The sequence below is a fragment of the Doryrhamphus excisus genome, linkage group LG19 (genome assembly GCF_037039965.1).
Source record: "Doryrhamphus excisus strain RoL-2023G ecotype Guam linkage group LG19, RoL_Dexc_Guam_v1.1, whole genome shotgun sequence".
Lineage (NCBI taxonomy): Eukaryota > Metazoa > Chordata > Actinopteri > Syngnathiformes > Syngnathidae > Doryrhamphus > Doryrhamphus excisus.
In genome coordinates, this window is record NC_136375.1 from 9,319,367 (window position 1) to 9,344,981 (window position 25,615).

At 45.8% G+C, this 25,615-nt stretch overlaps 2 protein-coding genes across 12 annotated transcripts in view; one reads left to right on the top strand and one right to left on the bottom strand.

Moving 5' to 3' along the window:
* Positions 1-822: 822 nt before the first annotated feature.
* On the top strand, positions 823-6,996 carry nrbp1 (nuclear receptor binding protein 1). Its single transcript, XM_058056515.2, has 18 exons — positions 823-1,348; positions 1,557-1,819; positions 1,906-2,028; positions 2,675-2,776; positions 2,855-2,944; positions 3,031-3,071; positions 3,151-3,245; positions 3,331-3,414; positions 3,507-3,565; positions 4,227-4,325; positions 4,408-4,540; positions 4,625-4,715; positions 4,796-4,846; positions 5,170-5,305; positions 5,399-5,452; positions 5,527-5,590; positions 5,693-5,748; positions 5,885-6,996. Exons 2-18 carry the CDS (start codon positions 1,577-1,579, stop codon positions 5,978-5,980), a joined length of 1,617 nt encoding a protein of 538 aa, XP_057912498.2. The 5' UTR covers positions 823-1,348; positions 1,557-1,576; the 3' UTR covers positions 5,981-6,996.
* Positions 6,997-9,178: 2,182 nt separating this feature from the next.
* Positions 9,179-25,615, bottom strand: part of nhsl1b (NHS-like 1b) — a 70,243-nt gene continuing 53,806 nt past the window's right edge. For 6 of the 11 annotated variants that reach the window (XM_058056112.2, XM_058056113.2, XM_058056108.2 and 3 more), the window contains 7 exons: positions 23,697-23,849; positions 21,237-21,373; positions 19,875-20,082; positions 18,513-18,644; positions 13,667-16,828; positions 12,770-12,890; positions 9,179-10,341 (listed from right to left, as the gene is read on the bottom strand). In XM_058056112.2, coding sequence (XP_057912095.2) covers positions 9,696-10,341; positions 12,770-12,890; positions 13,667-16,828; positions 18,513-18,644; positions 19,875-20,082; positions 21,237-21,373; positions 23,697-23,849 — 4,559 coding nt within the window. In that variant the 3' untranslated portion in view covers positions 9,179-9,695. Of the gene's footprint in view, positions 10,342-12,769; positions 12,891-13,666; positions 16,829-18,512; positions 18,645-19,874; positions 20,083-21,236; positions 21,374-23,696; positions 23,850-24,213; positions 24,832-25,615 lie in introns of those variants that run through there. The other 5 variants (XM_058056109.2, XM_058056116.2, XM_078799217.1 and 2 more) reach the window with 3 other exon arrangements.

Here is a 25,615-nt window from a genome sequence, read left to right on the forward strand (position 1 = left end):
GACGTAGTATGTCTGCAATATGGCCTCGACTAGAAAAAATGTCAAACCTCTCTCATGGGAAAAATAACTTGTGCCTCTAATTAACTTTACTATGTTATCTGATACCATCTTGACTACAACACATGTTTTTCTTATTTATACTTGTCAAGCTGCTGCACCGCCCCTGAAATTTTCTAATACATCCCAGCGGAGGCCTGCCTCACAATATAGAAATCCCTGCTATAATCATATTTACTTCAGTACATGTTATTGGTGACATTTTGGACTTTTGATGTACACTATCTATAATGTCAATATTACTACAAAAATGCCAATAATAAGAAAATATAGGCCCTTTCGATATATGCCTTACCTCTAAAAGACGTCTGGTACTTTATGCAGTGGAGTACACTATATAGAAAATACAGTATACTATCAGAATGGTAGATTGTAATCTTTTGTAGACAAATAGTTTTTGTATATCGGATATATTTTATTAGTGCAGAATTTCTACAACGACATCTAGTGGTAACTTTGACAAATTGATACGAAATACTATTGTGTGACACAGGAGGATTGTCAAACTAAGGTTGCCAGGTTTGCGAAACCGGTCTGTAATTCATTGTTTGGTCAGTTCAGGCAGACGTGGTATCGTGAAATCGTTTTAACGTGCAAATATATAGTACATATTTCGTGGTTGGTTTGAGTGAAATTTCGTTATTATGGCAGGTAAAGTGTTTGCAGATAGCAGATGTTGCTAAACCGTGGACCATTTTGAGCAAAGCGGGGATTGAGTGTTCAAAGATCTGGCAACAAGCGCGTGGCTCTGACGCGCCAGCTCTACCCGTGCAGTGTGCATCTGTAACTTGTCGCCATCGTATCCGGATGAGTGTGAAAACTAGCTGCTTAGAAACCTTGAATATGACAACTTAATTATATCATTTACGCCTCTTTGTGGGATTTTAAATGAAACGTTGCTATGTTAGGTTATTGTAAATGCGTTTAGCGGTGTCGTAATGCTGTAGTTATATGAACTGTTACTAATACACATCTTGAGTAGCAGCAAGGTTAACCCAAGGAGCGGTTGGCTGCTTGTGGATGCTAATGCTAAGTAGCTACATTGGCAATTAATTGAATTGTTTTGACTTAATTGTTATTCATATTGTTCCAAGTTCGTCCTGGTTATTTTGGCACGTGTGTCCTAACGGTTATCTTGAGCTAAGGCGCTAGCATCGCCAGGAAGCTAGCCGCAACTTCACTGAGAACCCCATAAGATTTTTTTGTGGGCTAACGAAGCTAGCTACGGAGCTTGGCCGGACAAAAGTCAGTTAAACTGGAGCTGGTACCGTCACATTTCCTCCTTTAACACGTAAGTATTACATTTGCGTTACGACTAGTCGTATTTTTAACGTTGTTACGCCTTTGTGGCGCTAATGTAGCATTTTGTCAAACGCCAGCTGTTATCCATTCCGGTTGCTAATGCTGTACTAGCTGCCACATAGTCGTTTCATGGAGAAACGCTAGCTTCTTCGGTGTGCGACTATTGATTAAAACGCCTGGGATTTGTTGTCACACAGCGGGCTGCTTGGCGTGAAACATGTCTGAGGGCTCTGAGAGCAAGCAGGCCTCGGACACTGTCCAGGAAGCCAAGCCAGAGCCGATGGCCGCTGCGCCCGCAGGTCAAGGCGTGTCGTCCGTGTCTCCTCCTGTGTCCGTGGTGAGCCAGCCCCCTGCTGCTGCTGCCGCAGCTGCCACGGAGGATGAGGAGGAAGAAAGCGAGGATGAGTCTGAGATTTTAGAGGAAAGTCCATGTGGACGCTGGCAGAAGCGCAGAGAAGAGGTAGGTAGCCGATTTATCCATGCAGAAGAAGTCATGTTATTAACATTACATTGCACTGATAAATTATTACTTTGTCCTCCATGTAGGTGAATCAGCGTAATGTGCCTGGCATTGATAACGCCTACCTGGCTATGGACACTGAGGAGGGAGTGGAGGTGGTGTGGAATGAAGTCATGTTCTCAGAAAGGAAAAACTTCAAACTACAAGAGGTGGGTGCTCTTACGTTTGCCCTTGACTGTTGCTGAACACTGTGGATGATCACACTGGTGATTGTTAGGGGCGGATGATAAAAAACATTCCCTTTTTGGCGATATCTGTCAGTATTGTGTAGTGCAAAGTAGTAATTGATTAGTGATACCACGCCATTGCCAGGAAATGTAAATATTATCTCTCAAGATGCGGTATCTCTAGCGCACCCTCCTTCCTTTGCATTGCTTGTTCCCATAAATTAATCATGTCCAGGGACCATTTCAGTCCACCAGCTAGTTTTTTATTGGCCCTTGGCATATTCTTAAAATAAATGACATTTATTATTGATATATAGTAATAGATATTATGCTAATGTACTTTATCACCAACACAAAGCTAAGATGTCCATCGGAGAGCTTAGCATACATTGACCTACATTGCATTAGCATCTTCAATACACAAAATGTATCAAAGTTGTCCCCCACATCCTTTTTTTGTGTAAATGAGTGTTTACCAAAAGAGGAAAGAGGATGGGGCATTAATTGGCTTTTATTAGTCTTTTCATATATTTCATATATATTTCAATAGTTGCAATTGTATGCATGTGTAGTATATTTAGTATTGTCACTATATGCTATTGTGCTGACTTTGTATTTCTCTCTACAGGAGAAAGTCAAAGCCGTCTTTGACAATTTGATCCAGTTGGAGCATTTAAACATTGTGAAGTTTCACAAGTACTGGGCTGACGTCAAAGAGAACAGAGCCAGGGTAGATAGAAAACTCAACTTTTTGTCGTACGCTTGCATTCCAAGTCTGATGTTGACTTGTTTGCGTGTCCTTCTGCAGGTCATCTTCATCACAGAGTACATGTCATCTGGAAGTCTCAAACAGTTTCTGAAAAAGACAAAGAAGAATCACAAGACCATGAATGAAAAGGTATTGTGGAAAGGGAGAGGGAAAAAGTGTTTATTTATACTCATACTCAATTTATACTCATAATCATATGGTGATATTTCTTCCAGGCGTGGAAGCGCTGGTGCACACAAATACTCTCTGCTCTCAGGTTGGCAACTGTTTGTTACTATTAATCTGACATATTCATTTATGCTAACCTGTGCTAACAGCCCTATTTTACTCTTCAGCTACTTGCACTCCTGTGAGCCTCCCATCATTCACGGCAACCTGACGTGCGACACAATCTTCATCCAGCACAACGGCCTCATCAAGATCGGCTCAGGTAGATGACACTGACGGCAGCAGGAGCTCTTAGTCATGGTCATGCTAAAATCCTGGAGTTTATATTTTCACTTCTGCCAATCTAGTGGCCCCAGACACCATCAACAACCATGTCAAAACATGTCGGGAAGAACAGAAAAGCCTTCATTTTTTTGCTCCAGAATATGGAGGTAAGATCTTTGCTGGTGAACTGTTTGACTCACGTGCAGTTATTCCTATTGTTATTGTATTGCATTGATCACAAAACATCCCCCCCCCCCAGCTGTTGCCAATGTCACCACCGCGGTGGATATCTACTCCTTTGGAATGTGCGCCTTAGAGGTGAGAACTTGCATTCAGTCTGCTCCTGGCTCTTTAAGCCACATGATGACAAGGCTTATTTGTGCTACCACACAAGCGAGTGCTCTGTCAGTAGCAATGACACCACCACTGGACTTGGGGGACAGAACACTTATTACAATCACGGTGCAAACATAACAAAAATGACAGCTAGTGAGTACACACATAGGGCAACAACCAAAATCCACATCATTCACGTCGCTGGGAGTGCTTCCGACCTCCCAGCATGCTTTGCGGAACTAAATTTACATGTTTGGAGTTAACATAGTTGTTGTTTGTTATGCTCCTGTAGTAATAGTAGTAGCAGCAGTACCAGTTTTGTGTTATATCTTCGCCCACGTGATCGCAGCAACAGCACTATGCTAGCATATTGACCAAGGAGCTGGCGTGATGTCCGTCGACAGGCAGATGTTGCAGCTGAATGAAAAACCTGTCATGCACAATTTTACTATGGTGGCGCAGAACTGGGCAAGTTTAATAGAACCAACCTCACGGTGCATTTGAAAAGCATCACGAAGAGACTTCAAACTTCCTGAAACATGGGCACGCTGTTTGACACATTTGCAAAGTGGGAGAAACTGGGAGTAAGGACGTCCTGTTTGAGACCTCTGTTATAAACCTGTTTGTTTCATCACTTTGACAGATGGCAGTGCTAGAAATCCAGAGTAATGGAGATTCATCGTATGTTTCTCAAGAAGCCATAAACAGTGCCATTCAGTCCCTAGAGGACCCCTTGCAACGGGTAAGTCCTCTCAGCATGGGAGGGTGTTTGGTACACATAGAGACGCTCTCCATCGCTTCATGTTCCCTCCTTGTTCCTGCAGGAGTTCATCCAGAAGTGTCTGGAGGTGGACCCCAGCAAGCGGCCCACCGCCAAGGAGCTCTTGTTCCACCAGGCCTTGTTCGAGGTGCCCCTTCTCAAGCTGCTGGCCGCTCACTGCATCGTCAGCCACCAGCGTAAGTGGGAGGATATCTCCACACTTCAACTTCCTGTTTATGTGGCGTCGGCGTATGTAAAAGCCAGCCTCTGTTGTCTCGTAGACATGATTCCAGAAAACGCCTTAGAGGAGATGACAAAGAACATGGACCCCAACCTGGTGATTGTTGAAGGGAAGCAGGGCGTTCAGATGAAGTGAGGCCGAAAGCTTTTATCACATGACATCGCTTTGGTTTATTATTGCTTGGACTAACATTTGGCTTCTTTTGCTTCAGGCTTTCACAGTTTCCTGCCCTTGAGCTGGACAAGTTTCTGGAGGACGTCCGGTAAGGGATGAGCCTGTGGAGACAAGTACTGCCTAACTCGGGGGGTGTTCTGACTTTTTCCAGCAGGGGCCTCATACTAAAAAATGAAAGAATACATGGGCCGCTTTGATATTTTCTAAAGAAGTAGTATACATTTTTTGTTCCCCCCTTCCTCCTTAAATAATTGGTATCCATTTTCCCCTTGTATTGTTATGACTTGTCATAATATTTTGACAGGTGTGTTTTTAAATGGATTTATAAACAACACTAGTGTTTCCATTAGCTATATGGCAAAAGCACTTCTGACTCTTGAAGTAATTCCACCTTTCTTTTTGCTGTTTCAGGAACGGGATCTATCCTTTGACCGCATTCGGGATTCCGTGTCCACAGCAGCCTCAGCAGGAGGCGGTGAAGTCACCCATCGTGCCCCCATCTGTCAAAACCCCCACTCCAGAACCTGCAGAACTTGAGACCAGGAAGGTAAGACAGCACAGCCATCCGCTCATTCTGGGCAAGTTCGCATCCCCCTGCGGACGCACTGATGTTCCATCGCCCACCATCCGCCATCCACAGGTCCTCCAGATGCAGTGCAACATTGAGCCGGTGGACGAAGGCGCCAAGCATCATGTGAGTCACCTTGTTTGTCTCGACAAATTCTTTATTCTTCTTCTGCAACTAAAATGGGACATCGCTCCTCTCAGCTGACTTTGCTGTTGAAACTTGAGGACAAACTCAACCGACACCTGAGCTGTGACCTGTTACCAAGTAAGATCTTATCACTTCAATAGCACCGCCAGTCAAAGTGCTTGTGTTTTTATAGTACAATGATGACCAGCGTGCGTATTTGCATGATCTTCTGTCCTGCAGATGAGAATGTGCAAGAGTTGGCTGTGGAGCTCGTTCAGCTCGGCTTCATCAGCGAGGTAAACTCATCACGCATCACGCAGTGGCGTCCTCTCCAGGAGACACCACACAGCCGTTCATAAATCTGACCGCATATGATCGCGTATGCTTGAATGGAATTAAAGCTAAATGAAATGTCTCCGTGACCTCCACCAGGGTGATCAGCCCCGACTCACGTCCGTTCTTGAAGAGGCCTTCTCCAAGTTCTACAGCCGCAACGGTTCTCTCAACCCCGTCACGGTTTCCTCGTAGCCAAGGACCGGCAGCGGGCGCTCTCTCTCTCCATCCCTCCCTCGGCCGCAGCCCGCCTCTAACTGCCTCATGTGGACAGACCAAGGACTGCGCCTCCTTTGCAGTCCCGTGGTGGGACAAAGCTACCACTAAGTGGTTCTCTTTTATGTTGTCTTCTCCCATACAGCTCAGTACAGTACTACATAGTACAGTACAGCCATCTGCTTCTCTTCTGTGAGGAAAGCCTAGTCGTCGAAGGAAAACTCACTCTGGCTTATTTCTTTCACTTCTAAAGTCGGGTAATGTTTAAAAGAGAAAGCAGCTACAAAAGAGCCGTATTTTCCTTAAGTCAGTATTAAAAGTGTATTTTTAACATTTTTACTTGTTGAATAGCTGTCATTCTCTGCCCCCCCCCCCTCCCCTTCTGCATACCGAAGTGTGTTGTGGTGTCTCAGTCGAGTCTGCTTGTTGAAACTGTGGATGAAAACATGAACGCGCCATGCTAGCTTCTCCTAAAAGCTGTATCATATAGATAAAAATCTATTTATTTGTCTTTAAGTGGAATTTACTCACTGAATGTAGCCCCACCCCACCCCCAAATTTTACTTTGCTGTTACTTTCTACCACAAACTTTTACAGGACTGTGAAAAGTGTGACATGGTGAGGCTGCTTTACATCAATGTGAACATGATTTTTTTTTATTCTGTCTGCATACGTCTATCTTGCTACCACAGTTACTTCAGCTAAATTAATCATCTTTAAAATGAAGTGATTCATTTGGGTCAAAGCGTCTTAGCTTGCACAATCCCCCACCCCGCTAAAATTCTTCCAAATTGCCAAATGGCCATAATTGAGAAACAAGTCTTGCCTTTGAACGTCTCACAGGGTGTGTATATACTGACAGATTCTAGTGTGCTTTGGTTGTGCTGGCATCGAGTCTTGTAGACTATATGCTTCACACATCGTTCTACTATATACGTTTGCTATGTTTGCTCTTTTTTTTCACTTTCTCAACATTAAAAAAATCACTATCAGCACTCACCGTTTGTTCAGTGTGATGACTTGAAATGAGCAACAAAGTGCATTAACTAAAACTACAAATAATAAACAGTCATAACCCTGATTGCTGAACCAAAACCTTAAAATATTGTAGCGTTAGGTATATTGTTGTTCCAAGCTGCTGTTTCATGTGTAGGCTATAGAGGGCAGTCACGTTCAGCATGCTGGTTAGAGCAAGCGTTTGGAGGAAAGGGGGTAGAATAAGAGATTGCGGAAGTGTCGGAGAGTGTCGGGATGAGAGTCAGCGTGCAAGACGGTAAGTGCTTTATGCTGCTGTTGCATACGAGTATGGGAGGCCGTTTAGGGCCAAACACATCAGAAATCTGCACACACACTTAAAATGTACTCTCACACACTGATTTTGGCACATGTGCACCGAAACGGGGCAAAGCACATGACACACCTGTACACATAGTCACCCTCCCACACACTGACAATGGGCGCACACACCGACCTTTCACACGGGCATAGTAGTTTTCTTGTCTGTGTAAATTTATATTAGTGTGTGGGGAAAATAATTTCAGTGCACTCGGAAGCTCAGGAAGGCACCGAAAACCTCCGATTTTACCTCAGATTTTGCGGCTTCAAGATAATTTTCTCTATAATATACATTTTTATAGGCTATGCTATAAAAACTTCATACTTGAGAGACACATTGTCCATTACTTTGCCTGAATTTACATTCTGTAAGAACAAACCGACTCACTTGCTGGGTAAATTAGAGTTTTAGCATGTTTGACTGTATTTTATTCTGAAATTTAAGACGGGAAGTCATAGTATCTGCAGCATCAAGTGCTTTCCGGTTACACAGACCTGAGCTTCCGGGGGCACTGAATTTATGAATTTATTTACGCACTGATGTGTTTCGCCCTAAACCGCCTCCCATAATGTACAATGATGTCTAATGTATAAAAATCCAGTCTATTTAGCTCTGCTAATGATTCCACTTGGCAACATTTGTATTTGTCTTTACTTGTCATTCTAAGTATTTTTTCCATTTTTTTAATGTACAAACCACTTCCATCCATTTCTATTCCATCTATGTATCCTCAATAGTGTCGTATGCTGGAGCCTGTTGTACTATTTAGTACTGTCTATAGTGAAAGGTGTTAGTAGTTGGGGATAATTAGCGCCCTCTTCTGGACATTTTAGGGAGAATCAGCGCCCTCTGCTGGGTTATTGTAGACCTTGGCACGTGCAACTGCACACCCTCGTGTGTGGTAGATCGTTTTTCCATTATCGTTCCCTGAAGTCCTATTTAAAACTTTTGTATTTCTGTCTTTACTTGTCATTCTAAAATATTTTTAATTATACTGGTATTTTATTTATGTACAAACTACGCGATAAACCGTACTAGTATTGAATACTGTATTTAGTGAAACAGTGTTTTGTTGGGATCATTAGCGCCCTCTGCTAGGTCTTTGCAGACCTGACGGGTGCAACTGCTCCATCTGCGTCTCCGCGGTAGATTAAACTAAAAGTTTTATTCTTGTATATTTTAACATGTATGTTTTGAGGCCTATCCTTTTGAAATGGATTGAGTTATTTTGTCGTCCTTTCTGTTGTGACGCAATTAAGCTAACTTGATTGCAGGGCCGAAAGGAGACTACGACATAGTATGCTAATGAAGACCTTGTTGAATTGGAAAATAATCTACCGGAAGCATTAAATACTATTCTGAAGAAAATGGTCGTAGATACGCGATTTGACGTTGCTCAGCACTGTTTTTTTTACAGTAAAATATTGCCAGAACCCCCTTTTTGTTTAGCTTATGAAGGCGTTTTACTTTAAATATAAACTTCTTTCGGGAAAAATGCAATTGGCAGAACAGCGCCCTCACCTGGCTGTGAAGAGGCGCAGTACACCATTTATCCTATGTTTGCCAAGTTATCCTACATCATGGCATTCAGTCATTATACAAAAGGCTAAATTATCAAGTAACATACCATAAATATCATAATTATGGTACATCTGGCAACAAAGATAATAGAGGAGGATTCATTGAACAATATCAACTTATTTTTGTTGCTCTGCTGCGTTTTATTTCCAAGTGCTGGCATCTTTATTTGCTGCTTTTGTGCCCTTCAGGTTGAGGCCTTTCATGAAAACATTTAAAGTGATGTAAGAAGCAATGAAATAATCCATAAAACAGGCAAAATGTCACTTAAAACATTCCTTTTCTATTTATTTACATACACAACAAATATAAAACTGTAGTAGGATAAACTTTTAAAGGTCATAGAGGTCATTTAGAAGCGGTATTGGCGGGTCGGACAAACTGTCATGTTGTGTTTACATCCAGCTTTTCAGTTCATTTGTTTGGCTCTTTGGTAACCACGACGACCACGAGGAGATGACCAGGTAAGAAAAGGATAACTTCTTCCACACAGACGTTGCTTGCTTTGAGTAAAACATTCTTTAAAAACAAACACACAAAGAAAGAAGAACTATGCACAGTGCAACATCTACAATAAAGTCAACTGATGGATGATTTGAGGCTATCGTCACTAGGTGGCAGCACTGTGTTGTGACAGCATTGAAGTAAACGACAATGAAAAACAAACTGAGTTTGAAAGATGAAAAAAAGGTATAGTCCCAAAACCTCACATCAGAGTGTCTTTGCCTGCCTAAGGGGGCGGGGCCTGCTGCTGGCCTGCTGATTGAGGTTCTGCTTCCTTTATCTATCGTCTGCTAAAGTGCCGTTGGAGTCTTTGAGGCTCTCCGCTGTGTCCCCATACTCGCTCTCAGCCATCTCACCATCTCGCTCGCAGATGACCGTCATGGGGCTGCTGAGGATCCGACAGCGGGCGTTATACTTGCTGCTGGCGGCCGAGGGCGGCGTGCGTGAGCGTCCGTACTTGCTGCCGCACGCGGGGAAGGCGGTGGACGTCGGAGAGGACAGAGCCAGGGCATCATAGCGGTTCCACTCGTCTGCCGCCCTCTTACTGCGACTGGGGGAAGCGCAGGGGCTGGAGACAGTGGGCGGCGAGGACGGGGAAGCGGCAGACCCGGGAGGGTCCGACACGGCCTCAGATCGCGGCCGCTGGGAGCGGGGGTCTGTGGAGCGCAGCATCTCGGCAGCGGACATCCTGAAGCTGGTCTCTGAGCGGCTGCCCTTCTTCAGGAGGAGCGCTTTGAACGTGTCGCTGCTGGTGGATGACTTGCGAAGGTGACGCTGGATGGAGCCCGCTTGGCGCGGCGACGGCGACACTGGACCCGGGGACGCCGCGTTGGTGGGCGTCAAGGGTGGGGACTGAGAGTGACTCCCCGATCGGGACTTGTCCTCCTCAGACTCCCTGCGACCAAGAACCTTGCGCTTGGACCTGTGGATGACAGTGTTAGTGTTAACTGTAGAACTGTCCATTACTGCCACCTACAGGACTGGAGGGAACCGGTTTGTGGAGGTTACCAGGGTCTGGCCCCGCTGTTGGGCCTGTGCTCTAAACGAGTGCTTTAGTTGTTTGTGTGCTGGTGGCTTTTCACAAAAGATTATGCCGCAATCACTTTGGCCCCACATCCCCCCCCCCCCCCCAAATCTTTGGCCCAAATGTTGCCATATGCCCGCTCCGCCCCGCTCCCAGCCATCACTCACTGAGCCTGAAATATGCAGCGACTGTGAGGGTGAGGATACATTTATCATGGAGCGCGTCTGATCAGATTTGATGGAGAAATAAATGAAAGTGTTTACAAACGTGCCCGAAGCGTTTTTAATCACAAAAAAAACATTCACCCCCCCCCTCTTAGCGACTGCACTCAGCCTGCCAGCATAAAGCCACGACGAGCAGCAAACAAGGGATTAGGGCTTGCAGTGAATCAGCCTTATTAATGTCAGAGGGTCCCGTCGCTAATCCTGAAGCAACCACGTCAACATGGCCGACTAATTACAGGAGAAAGGTGCAGTCGGGGATGGAAATGATACACGGGAAAAACGTGTTTAAAAAGGGGAGAACTGAAGGACGGCGTGAGACGCAATCCCTAATCCTCAGATTACATCTCCAAAAGAGAGTGTGAAGGTCAACCAGGTACATATGAGTCGGTTTGGGGGGCGGGGTAGGAAAGAGAAAAAAAAAGACAGTCAACTCCAATATGAGCTCGTGCCCTACATTCAACCTCGCAGAGTTACATAAGCGCTTCCTCACACACCAGCACACACACACCTGAATGCAGACGAGCCGTGCGGTTAGCGGGGCACGAAACTGCTGGAATGTCGGGATGCCGTGGCTATGCTTTTATTGGCGGATGCTCCTCTGATTATTATTTAGAAAATGGACATCTTTAAGCTAATTTGATGTATTTTTTGGACTTATTCACTATCAAAGATGCTAATAGGTGATGATGCAACTCCTCAATTGAAGAGATCATGTTTGGTGCAGTTTTAAGATGAAAAAAATTAGTGTTAAGTACAACGTTAAGTTTGTTTGCGTTGAATTTGGCTAAGGTCGTAAATTCTGTAAATGTTACATTATAGCACACTGTAGGTACTGTACTGGAATTTATTTTATGTTTAGCGAAGCCACTCATTTAATATATTTTTTTTATCCAGTACTGTTCTCCATGAAGTGGCGAGTGATTGGATGTTCATCTCGCTAGTTCAACTCCAAAAGTAACGGTTAGCTCTCAAGAGCGTTTCCTCATGTTTGGTACTCATGTTACACATATCGGTATCAGAAATTGAGAGTTTGGACAATATCGGTGTTCGCCATATCGGACATCCCTACTAAAAACAAAGCAAAAATGCTAAAAAGTGGATACTCATAACATTGCTTTGTGTCTTATATACAACAATAAAAAATATGAACCCTCAACATCATTTACCATTTTTTTTAAATATCAGCCCTTTGTCTTCACTTTAACAGGTCGCCGAATCGATCACGAAACATCCAAACAAAACATACACACGCTCATCCTGTCTCCCATGATGTGTTTATGTGTTCACGGTTTCAACATAAAGTCAATGTGATCCCGTGAAATGAATTTCCTGCGCTCGGTCGCGTGAAGTCCAAAACTGCGGCGGCACGTGAGCGTGAAAACCGAAGCGGCGCGCCGCATGAGAAATTTATGTGTGTGTCCCACCCCCTCACCACCACCCCTCGCTCCTCCCCGACTTTGAACAGCAATATATGTCAGCGAGAGAGAGAGAGAGAGAGAGAGAGAAAGCGAGCGAGAATAAGCACGAGCCGCTTGCTGTCTGTCATCCCCTCTCCAGTGGCCTCTAACCCAGATGAAGCCCACCGGGTGTCGACTGGCTTAAAAAATGAATGAAGTCTTTTTGTTGTTGCGTGTCTGAGAATAAGACGCTCGCGTTGTGTATTCTAAATGGTGAGATGTCGTCTAAAGAGAGATGCTAGACATGCGGCGACGGGACAGTGTTGGCGTAAGTTACGACTGTGAGGAGGAGGAGCAGGAGGAGGAGGAGGAATGATGGCACGGTGGAGCCCAGGAGAACCACAACAAAGTGTATATAGGAAGTAAGACGCAATATAATCATCAATTGATCGGTGAGTCATCGCAAGTTAAGCAAAATGGAGTGCAGTACTTGAACGCAACCAGCAGAGGCGCTGTTGATTGACCAATGTAAAGCTATGGTAAATGGAGCTATTCCGCCAATACACTAATAGGGGACGTGATCTGGGTCTAGACCCTCTTGGGACAGGTTAGTTTTACCCTACTGATCATGTGTAGTTGTAATAGTAATAGTAACCTTCATGGAAACAGGAGTTCAGAACATTTATAGAGAGTCGGGAACGGTACCTGTGAATGGCAGCAAAGAGGTCCTCTGTAGTCCGAGTCCGTGTGGGAGTCGGGGTCACCATGCTCCCCTCCGGAGTCCCGTTGAGAGATGACTCGGCCGTGTTGGATTCAAACACGTCACCTGCGAGGAAAACACATGCCGGTTACACGGTGTGCGTCTCCGCCGCCGCCGTATGTCTGCCTTCCTCTGATGGGCCGTCCTCTTCCATTCTCCAGCTTTTCTCCTCCTTTTCCTTCCCAACCTACTCGTTGGCGTCTTTCCCGAGCGCCTGAGCCGCCGGCTGCGAGCGGTCTCACTTTACACTCTCTCATCCTCCCCTTCATCCCTGCCTCCCTCCATGTGATGCCGTGGAGCCCCTCCCCCCTATCGCTACAACCATGAAAAGCCCCTGGGATGTTAACCCCCACCCCCCGTGTTTCTTTACCTCAGAGGGAAGGGGGAAAGATAGGGAAGAGCGGGAAGGGATTAGATAGTAGACATGGAAAATTGATTTGGGAACAGGGATGAATGAAACCCATCCACTTGCTATACTGCTTATCCAGTTCCGGGTCGAGGCGGGGGGGGGGGCACCCTGGGCTGATTGACAGTGGAAGGCAGGGTGACTGTGGATGGGCAACAACTCCGTCAACTACATGAAGTACTACAATACCAGTGGATGAGAGGAGAGGAGTTTGTGTGTAGGCTCTGCTTTCCTGCTGATAAGCACTACCCCCCCGCCCCCACGTCTTAAAAAGCTAGTGGCTTTAACTTTGGCTTCCTTTGCTATAGGCGGAGAGAATGAATTTCACAGCTGTCCACACAGAGTGGGCACACCACTACTGCAGGATTAAAGTAATGGGCTTAAACTAATGCTGCATCAGCGTTTAGATAAATAGCAATCAAGTTAAATGACAAACCTGCATCCTCCTCCTTGGAGCTGATGGACCCCGTCGAGCTACTCGTCTCATCGTCATCGTCATTGTCGTCAGGGGTCTCCCCGTTCTGGTGTTGTTCTTGGTCCAGGCTGGCGTTCTGGACCGCAGAGATATGAGACTCAGACTGGATGTCTGTGGACGTGTCGCTGCTCTCTTCTTGTGGTTCGGAGCTCTCCAAACTTTCTTCATCCTCCCCGAGCTCCTCTTCTTTAACTTGTGGTTGGGACGCATGGACGACTTTGTCTTCAGCTTGGACCGGCTGAGGGCTTGGCGGCGGGACAAAAGAGAATTTGGGTTTCTTGGCGATGATCGGAGGCTTCTGTTTGGTAGAGAGACTCGGGAATACTTTCTGTTCTTCGCCGTCTTCTATTCCGTTTAAAAGAACACAGCCATCTTCAGGTTTTCCATCGCCCAGACAATGGGGGGTGTCACCCGTGGTGCTACAGTCTAAGGACAACTCCTCCATAAGGTTGGACACAGGCGAGGGACTAAGAGCACATGAGTTCATCAGCACCACGGAATGAGACTTATCCAGGTTGTCTATCCCTTCCTCCTGTGCTTTGGACCGCTCCTGGTCGATGTCAGCCTCCTCCAGGCGCCGGACTGATCGCAGCTGAACACTCTGTAGAGCGAAAGGCGTGATGAGGGGCATGGGAGACTTTGTGGGACTGTTTGGAACGGTAGCTTTTGGCGCTTTCTTGACAGCGGAAGGGGTGGAAGAGAAGGAGACAACAGCAGGCAGTGGAGGAGGTGGTGGGGGTCCTGTGAGAGACATAGGAGGTGGTGGCGGGGGTGGAGGACTAAGGCTCCCATTGAGCGACACACTGGGGTGAATGAGAGTTTCAGGGGATGGAGGAGGTGGGAAATCCGGTGAAATGGAGCAACCGAGTGGCGGGGTCTGGGTTTGAGCCTGTGGCGTGTGCAGCAGTGTGGATGCTGGTGGAGGAGGAGAAGCGGGGGAGCGTACATTCATGTTTGGTGGCAGAGGAGGAGGGAATGGCGGCGGTGGGCTAAGGGGGGTGTTTGGAGCTGACGACGAGGTCACGGGCACAGGTGGTGGCGCGGGATGCCCACAGCTTTTGAGAGAGTCTGAGGTGTTGGAGGAAAGCGAGGTGGAGGAAGAGGACATAGATATGGAGGAGATGAGAGATGATTTCCTCTCAGGAACTTTGGGCTTGGGTCGACTGCCTGAGGGAGACATGGACCGGATGCCAGATGGCACCGGTGTTCCAGCTGTGGGGGTGTTGGACTGGCTGGAGTAGCCGCTGGAGGGGGAAGTGAGTCTGTGCACTCGTTCTGGAGATGTTTTAGGCTTCACCTCCACTCTTTCTTCCTGCCCCGGAGCTTCTTGTTCCTGGTGGGTACCATCAATCTCAGTTCCGTTCCGCACTTCTCCTGGTGGAGGCCTGGTTGCCATGTTATCTGTATGAGCTGCAGGCGTCTGCGCACTCTGGTCCCCGTGGTTACGAGGGTATTCCATGTAGTAGCCCCAAGAATCAGCATAGTCGGAACGCAAGCTGCTGGTGTCACTGTGAGCGGGGGTCACGTGGCATAGCGAGTAGGCATTGGACACACCCATTCCATTTGCACTAGTTGCTAGCGATGTCGCGGAGCTCCCTGCGCTGATGCTACTCTGACTCCGTGGACGAAGCACCCAAGGGTCATCGTAGTCGCTGCTGGGGCTGTGTGACGGCGAGGACGGCGAGGCGCCTTTCCCCTTCCCAGGTCTCAGCCCCATCTGGAGACTCTGCTGCAATGTGGCAATCAGAGTCTCATTCAGCATGGCGTTGTTGGGCTCGCCGTTGCCACTGATGGCGCTCACACCTCCGAGAGGCTTTTTGGGTCCAGGTCTTCGCTTCAGGGAGTCTGTGCGAGCCGGAGGTAGCGGGGGTTTCTTGGACTTGCGAAGGGAGATGCTGCGGGCTAGGGCGCGATCGCTATAAAAGCTTCCGTACTCGTCCTGATTGGACATCTCGCGGCACTCGTACATGCTGTGTCTGGTGGCCCGTCCAGCGCCCGCCGCGTGTCCGCTACCGTGGCTGCGTGAGCGCAGGCCTGAATCCAGGTGCATGGACGTGTAATATCCGTCATTGTCCTGGGAATAGAGTGAGCTGGAGTCAGTAGTTGTCCTGGACGACACCTCCAGGCTGTTGTACAGCTGGTTGATGGGAGTGGAGGAGCTAGAGGTCAGAGTGTGGTGGGGAGCTACCACATTTTCCGGGGCGTCGTAGATCCACTGCTCGTCTGTCTGACACGATGGTGGCGTGGGTGCCAAGGTGCTGTGACTGTGCAGGCTGTTGTCCGATACCCGCCCAGATTCCTTGTCGGGTGCCGCTGCACCCTGACTACCTTCTAGTGGCGTGTGAACAGGAGTGGAAGTGGCCAGGGCTGGACAGGTGGCACTGTGGGTGAAGCCGGCCGGACTGGAGGTCAGGGAATCAGTAGAGGAGGCTAGACCAATACGCCGAGCTGTCGGGTAAGCCGAGGATGGCGAGTGGGAATGCTGTCCAGTGTTGACGGTGATGACCTCGGATGAGCTGGGCAGGGTGGCGTTGGGGATGAATGAGGTGGAATAGGCGGCATGCGGCGAAACCACACAGGCCTGACCGCCACCCCAGTCGCTGGACCGCGTCCGCCTCACCTCCTGCGACTTGGGCCTGGGTAGGGTCCCCGTCCTTGGGACGTTCCTCATATGCACAACTGTATCGTCAGCCTGAAGCTTTCCAATCTGCCTCTGGAGAGTGTTCTGTTCTTCGGACTTGATGGGAGTGCTGCTGTAGATAGGATCGGCGCTGAGTGACACCCGAGCGCCCTGACGGGGCAGACTGTGAAATCGGGACGGGTCTCCGTTATGCTGATGTGACAGCATCAAGATCCCAGAGCTGTCGCTGCTGGAGATGGATATACTTCCTGTTGAGGAGGAAGCAGAAATGCCAGCCAACTGGGCAGCGATACCCTGTCCTCGCTGAGCCCGAATTCTCCTCATGGACGGTGGTACGACTTTCGCTTCTTCTGTCTGGCAGCTTGAATCTCGGGTTTGGGAACGTCGAAGGGTGGAGTTGACGCTCCCGACCCGGCCCAAAGTGGAGTACTGTCCTGGGATGAACATGGAATGGGGGCGTAGTTCTCCACCACGTCCTTTTGCTGTCAAAACAAAAAAATATCATAAGCTTGATAACAATTCTCTGGTAGTTCAACTACCTGTGACTCTTCCCTCCAACTTCCACACTAGCTTCACTGGGAAGCTAATGAATTAGATTTTCTGCAACCTTGTCTGATGTGATAATACGTTCTGGTCTTGCTCATTAGAGAGGAAAGGATATGAGAAGAGACTCCTTAATAAGTTTAGCCTTGTCTACAGGAAGGACAAATACTCCCTTGGGGTCATTAGCTTGCAACATGCAGATACATGCACATGCATACACAACACTCGGGTGGTCATGCAGGATATGCAATAGGCACACAATAAATAAAACATTTTGAAGAATGAATCGTCTCCTCTGCGATACTCGCCTTCCAAAACATAGACTCGCTCCTCTTTCACCCTCCCTAAAACACGCATCAACTCTACACTGTCTCTGCAGCTGCTGCTGCGATAGATTAAACTGCGGTTCTGCTTGGCAAGTCAGCGGCTGGTGCAAAGGAGAGGGAGCGATGAAGCGCCAGGACAATTAGGCGTCAAGGCATTCAGAGGCTGTCGTCAGCCGCTGGCCGCTAACAAGACTTTAAAGCTCCGTGCCTGTCTTCCGCCGGGATGCTATCGCAAAAGAGAAATGACTTTCTCCTTAAGCGCTGCGGCCGGGCTACGGCGAACGCGGAGCATAAACAATCATTAAGCATGCGGTGGTGCTGCATGGCACAGGTCACTTGAGAAGAAGAGACCTTTATTTGTGAGGAGATCAGGCGGAGATGTCGGATATTTAATTAGTGTATTGGTTCAAAAATCCAGCACCAATGCATGTTTGTAGATGACAACAGTGTATCCCACTGGGTAGGCAGTGTATCCCACTAACAACACAGGCAAACTTTTTCCACAGAGAGTTGCATACAGAAACATTGAAGGATGCTGTGGGCTACTCTGATACAGTTTTTACTTACTAAAACTAATTCTATGTATGTCAACATATGTGAAGCTATTTGGACAAAGCAAACTGATGTCATGTCTATTAATATTATTATTAACAATGGATTCATTTTCATTTTAGAATATGCCAAGGGGCAGCAGCACTTTTAGCACCTTTACAATAACAGTATAAGGCTCTGCATATGTACCATAAAAGTTGTTTTTATTTGTATTATTTTAAATACTTTTATATTTTTTTTTCATTTCATAAAAGTGTCGACTTTTCTCTTTACATTTTGCCTTTTTTATATTATATTATTATATTATATATATATTATTTTTAACATTATTTCTACAATGTGCGCGGACACTCTTGTTGTAGGTCTTTCTAATATTGTGTCAATAAGTAACTAGCTTATTACAAACAGTTCTCAGGTTTGACACAGTGTAGTTCCGCAATCCTAGACACTTATTACATCGTGGAGTTGGGACCGCCACAGATAAATACAAAAATATGTCCTGTGAGATTTTGGAGGAGGAAAAAGTAGAGCGTATAGAATCAGGATTCCTGGCTTTATTTTAGGAAGTAAATGAGGACAGTTGGATTTAAAAAATGGGAAAAAGAACAACCACTGAGCAACAGCACGAGCATGTATTGTTTTAGGAAGGAGTGCTAGAGTAGAAGGATGTACAGTTCTGTGGACAGCAGAGGGCAGCAGTTGGCGGCATCCCCCCCCACACACACACCCACACAGTGACGCATACCTAGCTCCAGGTTGAGGTTGTCAGGCAGCCCTGATATTGTCTTTCTGCGTTTGACCTTCTTGGGCCGGCGGGACACGGTGTCAGTGTTAATGAGGGAGCGCCGGATGCTCGCCTGCCGGTCAAACACTGCGCCTGGTCGGCAGGAGGTGGCGGGAGGGGTAGGAGGAGGGGCGAGAGCAAGGCAGGCGGACACACAAGCAAGACAGCACACAGTTAGTGTGGAGGGCACGCGCTCAAACAACATGCAGGAGAGTGTGTTTATCTTCAAGCAGACATGCAGCAAAGTTTGGACAGTTTAGTGAGGCTGGATGGTCAAGTTTACAAAATGGTGGTTTCAACCCAGGGGAGGGGGTCGACACAACCTGCAAACACCATAGCTTATTCCTGAGGTAACTATCTGATCTTGGTCCCAAAGATAATGTTACAATATACCACTACTTTGTGTTTGGTCACAGTAAGTTAAAAAAATAACATATCAGCAACGGCAGCCAATATGTAGGAAAAGGAAACCACAAACATATGAGTGAGATGAGAACACATGCAAACACACACACACACATTCCAAAACCCATGGTAGTGTCTCATTTCCAAGATGGAGGAAGCATATAGGCATGTATAAAAATACCTATAGCCCAATAATCTGCCAACTAGGAAAGACTGAATGAATAGTCAGTCTGTAACAATCAGTTCTACATCAAATCAAACATATTTGACATCATTGATTATATTTTAATATTAAAATGTCAATTTGGCTAATGAAGAAAATCAATAATCAAGAAATGTAATGAAACTAAATACTCGTCATTCTAGTTTATCTAAAATGTGATGGACTTGTTCAAGCAAGCTTTCCCACACAGCATACAGTAGTCCGGAATAAAAAGTACGCGGAATAATGAAGAAACAGCCAGTGATGTAATATTACAGTGTCATCTGCTGTATACTGTATATATCACATATCCTAACAGCACCAGGTATTCCCACCTATCTTACGCCCAGAAATGTCAAGAGTGAGATGTTACATCAGCGTTTTCAAGAGTTGGACAAGTATAGCTTTGAGATATATATATATATATATATATAAGACACAAACAAGGGAATTGCACCGACATATTTTTGCTGCGTGTTCATCTGTCACGCAACACAAGCGGGCCCGCCTGACATGAGGTCAGTGGAAAGCCTTGACCCTTTCGGTGAGACTGTCAGGACGCTTTTTCACACGCTAGCTCACACACGCACATGGAGGGAGGTGGGGGGGTTAAAGTGCAACAAGCCCACTGGAAGGGAAGGGGAGGAGGGGAAATGTACCCAGGTATACAAGTTGCCTTTTCTGTGCTAAATGGACCTCCAGGAATGGTTGTTTACCTGTGACGTTGATGGCGACGATGTCAGTGGGCACAGATTGCGCCGTCTGCCTCATTCTCTCCTCCGGGGTCGGGAGGGGCGCCGGTTTGGCCCACACCACGCCTTGTCCGTCCACCTCGGAACTGTCTCCCTTTTCGCTCTCTGCCAGCGGCGTCTGGGACCTCATGGAGAGCTGAGACTGATCATCATCCGGTGATGAGGCTATGGACTGCAGGGGGGGGAAAAACAGATTTGACTGTTAAACTCAACTACTGTGAAGACTTGTCTCTGTTATTACACATACAAAAGTGTGTGGAGAGATGACAAGACAGTAGTAACAGTTAAAGGAAGACCATCTCTCATGGAAAGAGTGCAGACTGGATCTCCTGGAAGCAGACTCCAAGGTTTTGTTATGTTGCAGCATCCAATATAGTTGGTCAGCAGCACACATTAGGAAATTAAACCAGATTTCTGTCCAGTTTGCACAAATGCTAATTCATTCCTGCACAAGCCCCATCATTGAAGAAGCACTGTGACTAGAAAGAAGACGAGGTGCTTTTATATAGCCACCGTGCATGGATGGATGGATAATTGAGGGCAGGCAACAATGCTGAGTGAGAGGAGGAGAGAAACTTTTGTTATTTTGCATGATAGCAGAGCAGGAGCATGGATTCTCTGTTGGAAGCTGCTGTCAGGTAACGTTAGCCTCACTGTGATGGTGGAAGGCGGAGGACGGGGATTGGATCGGGTCGGGGAGGGTGTGTTAACGAGGGATCGCAGAGGACACTTTAGAAAAAGGTCAAGAGTGCACGTAAGAGAATGCAATGGATGGAACAAAACATGTAGTGATGAGCCTCTCCGGGGCCCCACATGTCACGTGTGATTGTTTTGGTTGATGAGCAACGTAGAATGCACCGTGAATGGATCTACTACATCTCGAACTGTCTCTCAGAACAACCCATTGACCAAATGCATGGTAACACACAAGCTCCATGTAAAAGCCAATTAAATTATGTTTTTATGGCCATTTGATTGATTGGAATGCACTTTGTGGAGGAGTGGGGCATCGGCAAAGGAAGACAAAATTACATTTTTGTGTTAGTTTTTGTACTTTGCCAGCAAACAGTAAATTAGTATGTCGGAAAGTATTGCAGCGCTGACTGCAAGAACTCCCGTGTTGAAAGTTGTAACCACTAGGGGGCAGGTTAGCACCGTTTTATTGCATCCTCATAGTGCTGAATCAGCACATGGACTTGCAGCACATTTTAGGAACAGACTTTCACCAACTCAAGAGTTAAATTTGAATGAATTTGGCTAAAGTCATGTTATAAATGATAGGGAGCACCACAACAAACATGGCCCTGTATTTGCATGCACGCTTGCCTGTGTGCGCACCTTTTTATCATCCTCGTCCTCCTCATCCTGCAGGCTGCTGTTGGACTGTAGCGGGTCAGAGAAGGTGGGTCCCTGCGAGTAGTACTGGGAGCTGCGGAAACCATCTTTCCTCAGCTTGTCACATTCTGATGGTTAAAAAGAAAAACATGCTATTATAACACATTAGCATGATAAAGTCTCTTTACACAGGCTAAGGTGATTGACTACATTCAAACTACTATTGAGTGCATGTCTTACTACAAACACATTAAAATGCCACACACCAATGTTGTGTGTGTGTGTCCCTGTGGGATGCTGCCAAGGACTCCTCACACCTCCTCTCATCACCACCTGCTGTGTGTGATGGTTACACACACACACAGATGTCCTACTCCCCCCAATCTCCCAAAGTGTGTTTTGCATGTCGTCTGTCTTTGTTCTGCGTTGCTGTTTTAAGTAAGTGACTTTATTGGCAAAGACTCTCTTCTCCCCAATTAAACAGCACAGTACATGCATGCATGCACGTGCAGGCAGACCTTGCATGACTAATTGGACTCATTTACAATAAACATGCATCGTACAGACATCATGCTTCCAATGAGGCAAGGAAACCTCATTACTGTCATAATGGCGCTAACAATGGCGATGAGATGACTGCCGTTGATAAATAAATGAGTCCCCAGTGAGAGCTGTGTTGTCTGTTGCTAAGCAGAAATGGCACGGAACGCAACATTATTATTTGAATAAGCCTTCGTGCGACAATGCATGTAAACCGTGTTAACGACATCACAACTTATACCCTTGGGTATCAACAGTGAGAGCGATTGAACTATTACACAATACATGGAAGATATCGACTGCAATCATGGAAGTGTTGCGCAACTTCCTGCACGTTTTCTATTGCGAAACTACACCCCTGTGACAAATTCCACTGTGTTGAGGGCAGGACAACCAGTTGATGAATTATTGATTATTCTGCTTTGGGAGCAGTAATAAAATGCGTGTGCTTCCATGTGCCTTGCTTGTACATGTCGGTGCAAGTGATCTGGGCCCAAGCGAGAATAATTGATGGGTATGAGTATTTTTGTCAAATTTTTGGAAGTAAAAAATGCGCAGTAACAAACATTTTAGTAAATTTCAAGAAATTATAGACCTACAAAAATCATTTAACCTTCTTTTCCTGATTCAGAACAAGTCAGAAATAGGACAATATGGTTGGAGAACACCACAATGCACCCCAGTGGGCATTACTTGACGTGTATTTTGCACACACATTCGTCCTGCTTTCACTCAACAAGGGTGCCTGTGTATGTCTTCAACCCTCCCACTTCCTGGGAGTGGAGCAACCTTTTGTCACATCCACACAGCACAGGTTCTCTCATCTGACACCTGTTAGCTTTCAGTGACGACCCCCGGGGCTGGGTGGTGATGACAGCGGGGGGAGGGAGTCTTATTTAATCCCAAATCCCAGGTGGTATTCGTGTACACATCAATATTACACAAGAAATACGAGTCCCTAAGTGACTGTGTGTTAAGGTAGGATACACTGTATGCCTCACCTCCCTGACGATGACACCTAGTGGCCAATGTGGAACACATTTTAGGTTTAAAAAAGTTTAACTTAGGCCAAGAATAAGTATAATGTAGTATAATGTAGTATGATGTAGCGAGGGAGCGATAATCGAAACACAAGTGCTGTGAGTCAATGCACCGTGTTTGTTTGAAAAGAGGTCCGGGAGGCTTTGTGTACGTGTGCGTGCGTGCGCATGTGTGTGTGCGCAACACACTAAAAAGGATCTAACACTGCTGTGTTGTTAAACAAAAACACTGTGTGGAACACCAATTGGACTTTTTTTAACACTGTGGATTTCATGTGGTTGCTTTGATGTCAATCACGAGTATTCGCAATTATTAAATCAACTACACATCAAACGGTCTGTATCCTTCAAGAAAAATTGTTAAATTATTCAAGTAACGCCCCGCCAGGAATTCCATGTTAGAGAAACAGTGAATGAAAATACATGAAAATGAAATCATTATTATTATGACAACCAAAAATTATTGGGAAATATTACAAAAAAAACACGGTCAGGTCTACTATTGTGGATTTTTTTTTTTACAATGTCCAGATGTAGTTTTGAGGGAAAAAATAATATTGGAAGAAAATATTTTACAAACTTATAAAATATTACAAGACTGTACTTTTTGACTAAACAGTTTTTATAGAAATTAAAGAATTTTTTAAAGAAAAAAAAAGCTAAAAAATTTATATTTTCCAAGAAGTTAGCCCATTGCGATAATTAATTATTAATACACCATTAAAATGTTGTTTTACTGAATGAAAAAGAACAGTATTAGCAGTATTTTTTATCATTTATATAAACACTGTAAAACAGAATAAAGCACTCTATAGTTGCACTTAAATGCACCACGACTCCAAAATACTCTTGATGCCAAAATACTGCTTACCTCGTAGGGCGCTCTTCAGGTTGACTTTGGCCTGCCGGTGGAGGTCTTCCACACAAGGTGGCCTGGAGCCTGGTAAGAAGACGTTCTCCTGCTGGTGCCATGGAGCTGTGTAGTGAACCGTCCACTTGCTCTCCTCATCTAGGTTGGACACCGCTGCAGAGACAAAACAGACCACGGTGAGATCCTCTAGGAACCTTTCTTTTATGGACATTTCCTTATTCCAGAGGTTTGTTTGTGTTGAGAGGAAGGGGGGGAGGGGTCTTTGTAAGCCAGGTGTTGGTCTTTGCACCATTAACATGACACTTAACTGAGACATTGCATGAGAGGCCACACACGCCCATGGAATCTGACTAGCTTGTAAACTAGTTTCTAAAATTGCACAAAATTGCTCTAAAAATGAACCAAGAGAGGTGAGCAAAGAAGCAAGAGCAATGTTGTCTTTTCCAACCAAGAACATGTAATATGAAACACTTCATGAAACATCAGTCCATGTCTAATCACAGTCAACACGACTTACCAAGAGAGCGTATCCATGACAAAGTAGGTGATCTTGGGTGCAGGATTAACTCCATTTGGTGGAACCTAATTCTAACCCAGACCTCTACCTGAAGTGTGTCCTCTGGAGATCAACAACTGATGTGTCTGGCTAGGACAGAAATGTGGAGGACTGAGGAGGAAGGGCAATGAAATTGCCGGTGGAGAGCTTTTTCACAGGTGCTAATGAGCCCTGCAAGGATGCTACTGTGGGTGGGTGTGTGGTGTGTGTGGGTGGGTTGGGGGAGGTGGGAAAGTTCAGGGCGGAGGCCCAAATACAACTGGAAATTGTCCTGACAGAGAAAGTGTGAGTCAACGTATGTCTTCTTTGATGTCAACGCTCACCAACTATCATCTCTTCATGTCCTCATCAAGTCTGCATTCAAGTCTCAGCACATGTTTAAAACCTGTGCTTTCACAACACAGACAAAAATAACAATTATACATGCAACATGCTAGTAGAGCACAACGTCCAGTGCTCTTAATTGTATGATGCTACATGCAAAAAGACTGGGAAATCTGCAATTTAAAACTCAATAGTAGCTCCAGTCTAATGTAAACAAAAAAACATGGCCGGCAACTGCCTTAAACTAGTATTTGGATGTTTAGGAAGTGATCATTTGATATTCATCATTTAAAATATTGAAAAAGTGAATGTGGAAATGAGGTAGTAGTGATGATAAATGGTGATTTATACTAAAAACAATAAATACAGTTTATATCGTCTTTTAGCACATCTCATTGGGGGGCAAATGGGGACATGACTTGGTGACTGATGGGTCGGCCGGACAGCTGGGGACCAGAAAAAAACAAAACTGGGAGAGGATGGCCTTGAGCAAGACACCAAAGTGAGTGTAGTATAAGCTACACTCCCAATGTATTGAAAAGCGACAATGAGGCTAAGGCAAACAATAGCCAATTCTGTCTTTAATGGTGTTTCCAACCCGTTTCAACTAACGTCCCCATTTGTGTAACGACTGCATGTTTTGAAATCTCAACAATCAGACCCAAACATATGCGCATATTTGGAACATTTTTCGCTCTGCAACACACACTCAGCACAGGTAACCCTCCCCCACCCTCATCTCACAGTATGGTCCCTAAAAAGGCCTCAGTCTATACTAAAGGCACACACCAAGGACATGTGGAGCGTGGACACAAAGCCCGTATTGTGTCTCTGCATCAGTCCTCGCATCAGGCCTTTCAGCGGCCACAATACGCTCTCTTGCGAGCCTCTGCTGGACCGCTGTGCAAAAGGATCTTTCAGACGTCTGCTAATCCTGCTCTTCATCAGCTTCAGTTCTCCCGAAAGCGAGAACTCAAGAGTTGTGTCAGAGCTAAAAGTAAAATGGTTTTCTGTAGACTTGTTTGGAAGATCCAAACAG

Coding starts and splice junctions, on each gene's coding strand:
- nrbp1 (XM_058056515.2), top strand. CDS start 1,577: ATGTCTGAGGGCTCTGAGAGCAAGCAGGCCTCGGACACTGTCCAGGAA. Junction 2,029..2,674: donor AAAACTTCAAACTACAAGAG/GTGGGTGCTCTT, acceptor TTCTCTCTACAG/GAGAAAGTCAAAGCCGTCTT. Junction 5,591..5,692: donor GAGCTGTGACCTGTTACCAA/GTAAGATCTTAT, acceptor TCTGTCCTGCAG/ATGAGAATGTGCAAGAGTTG.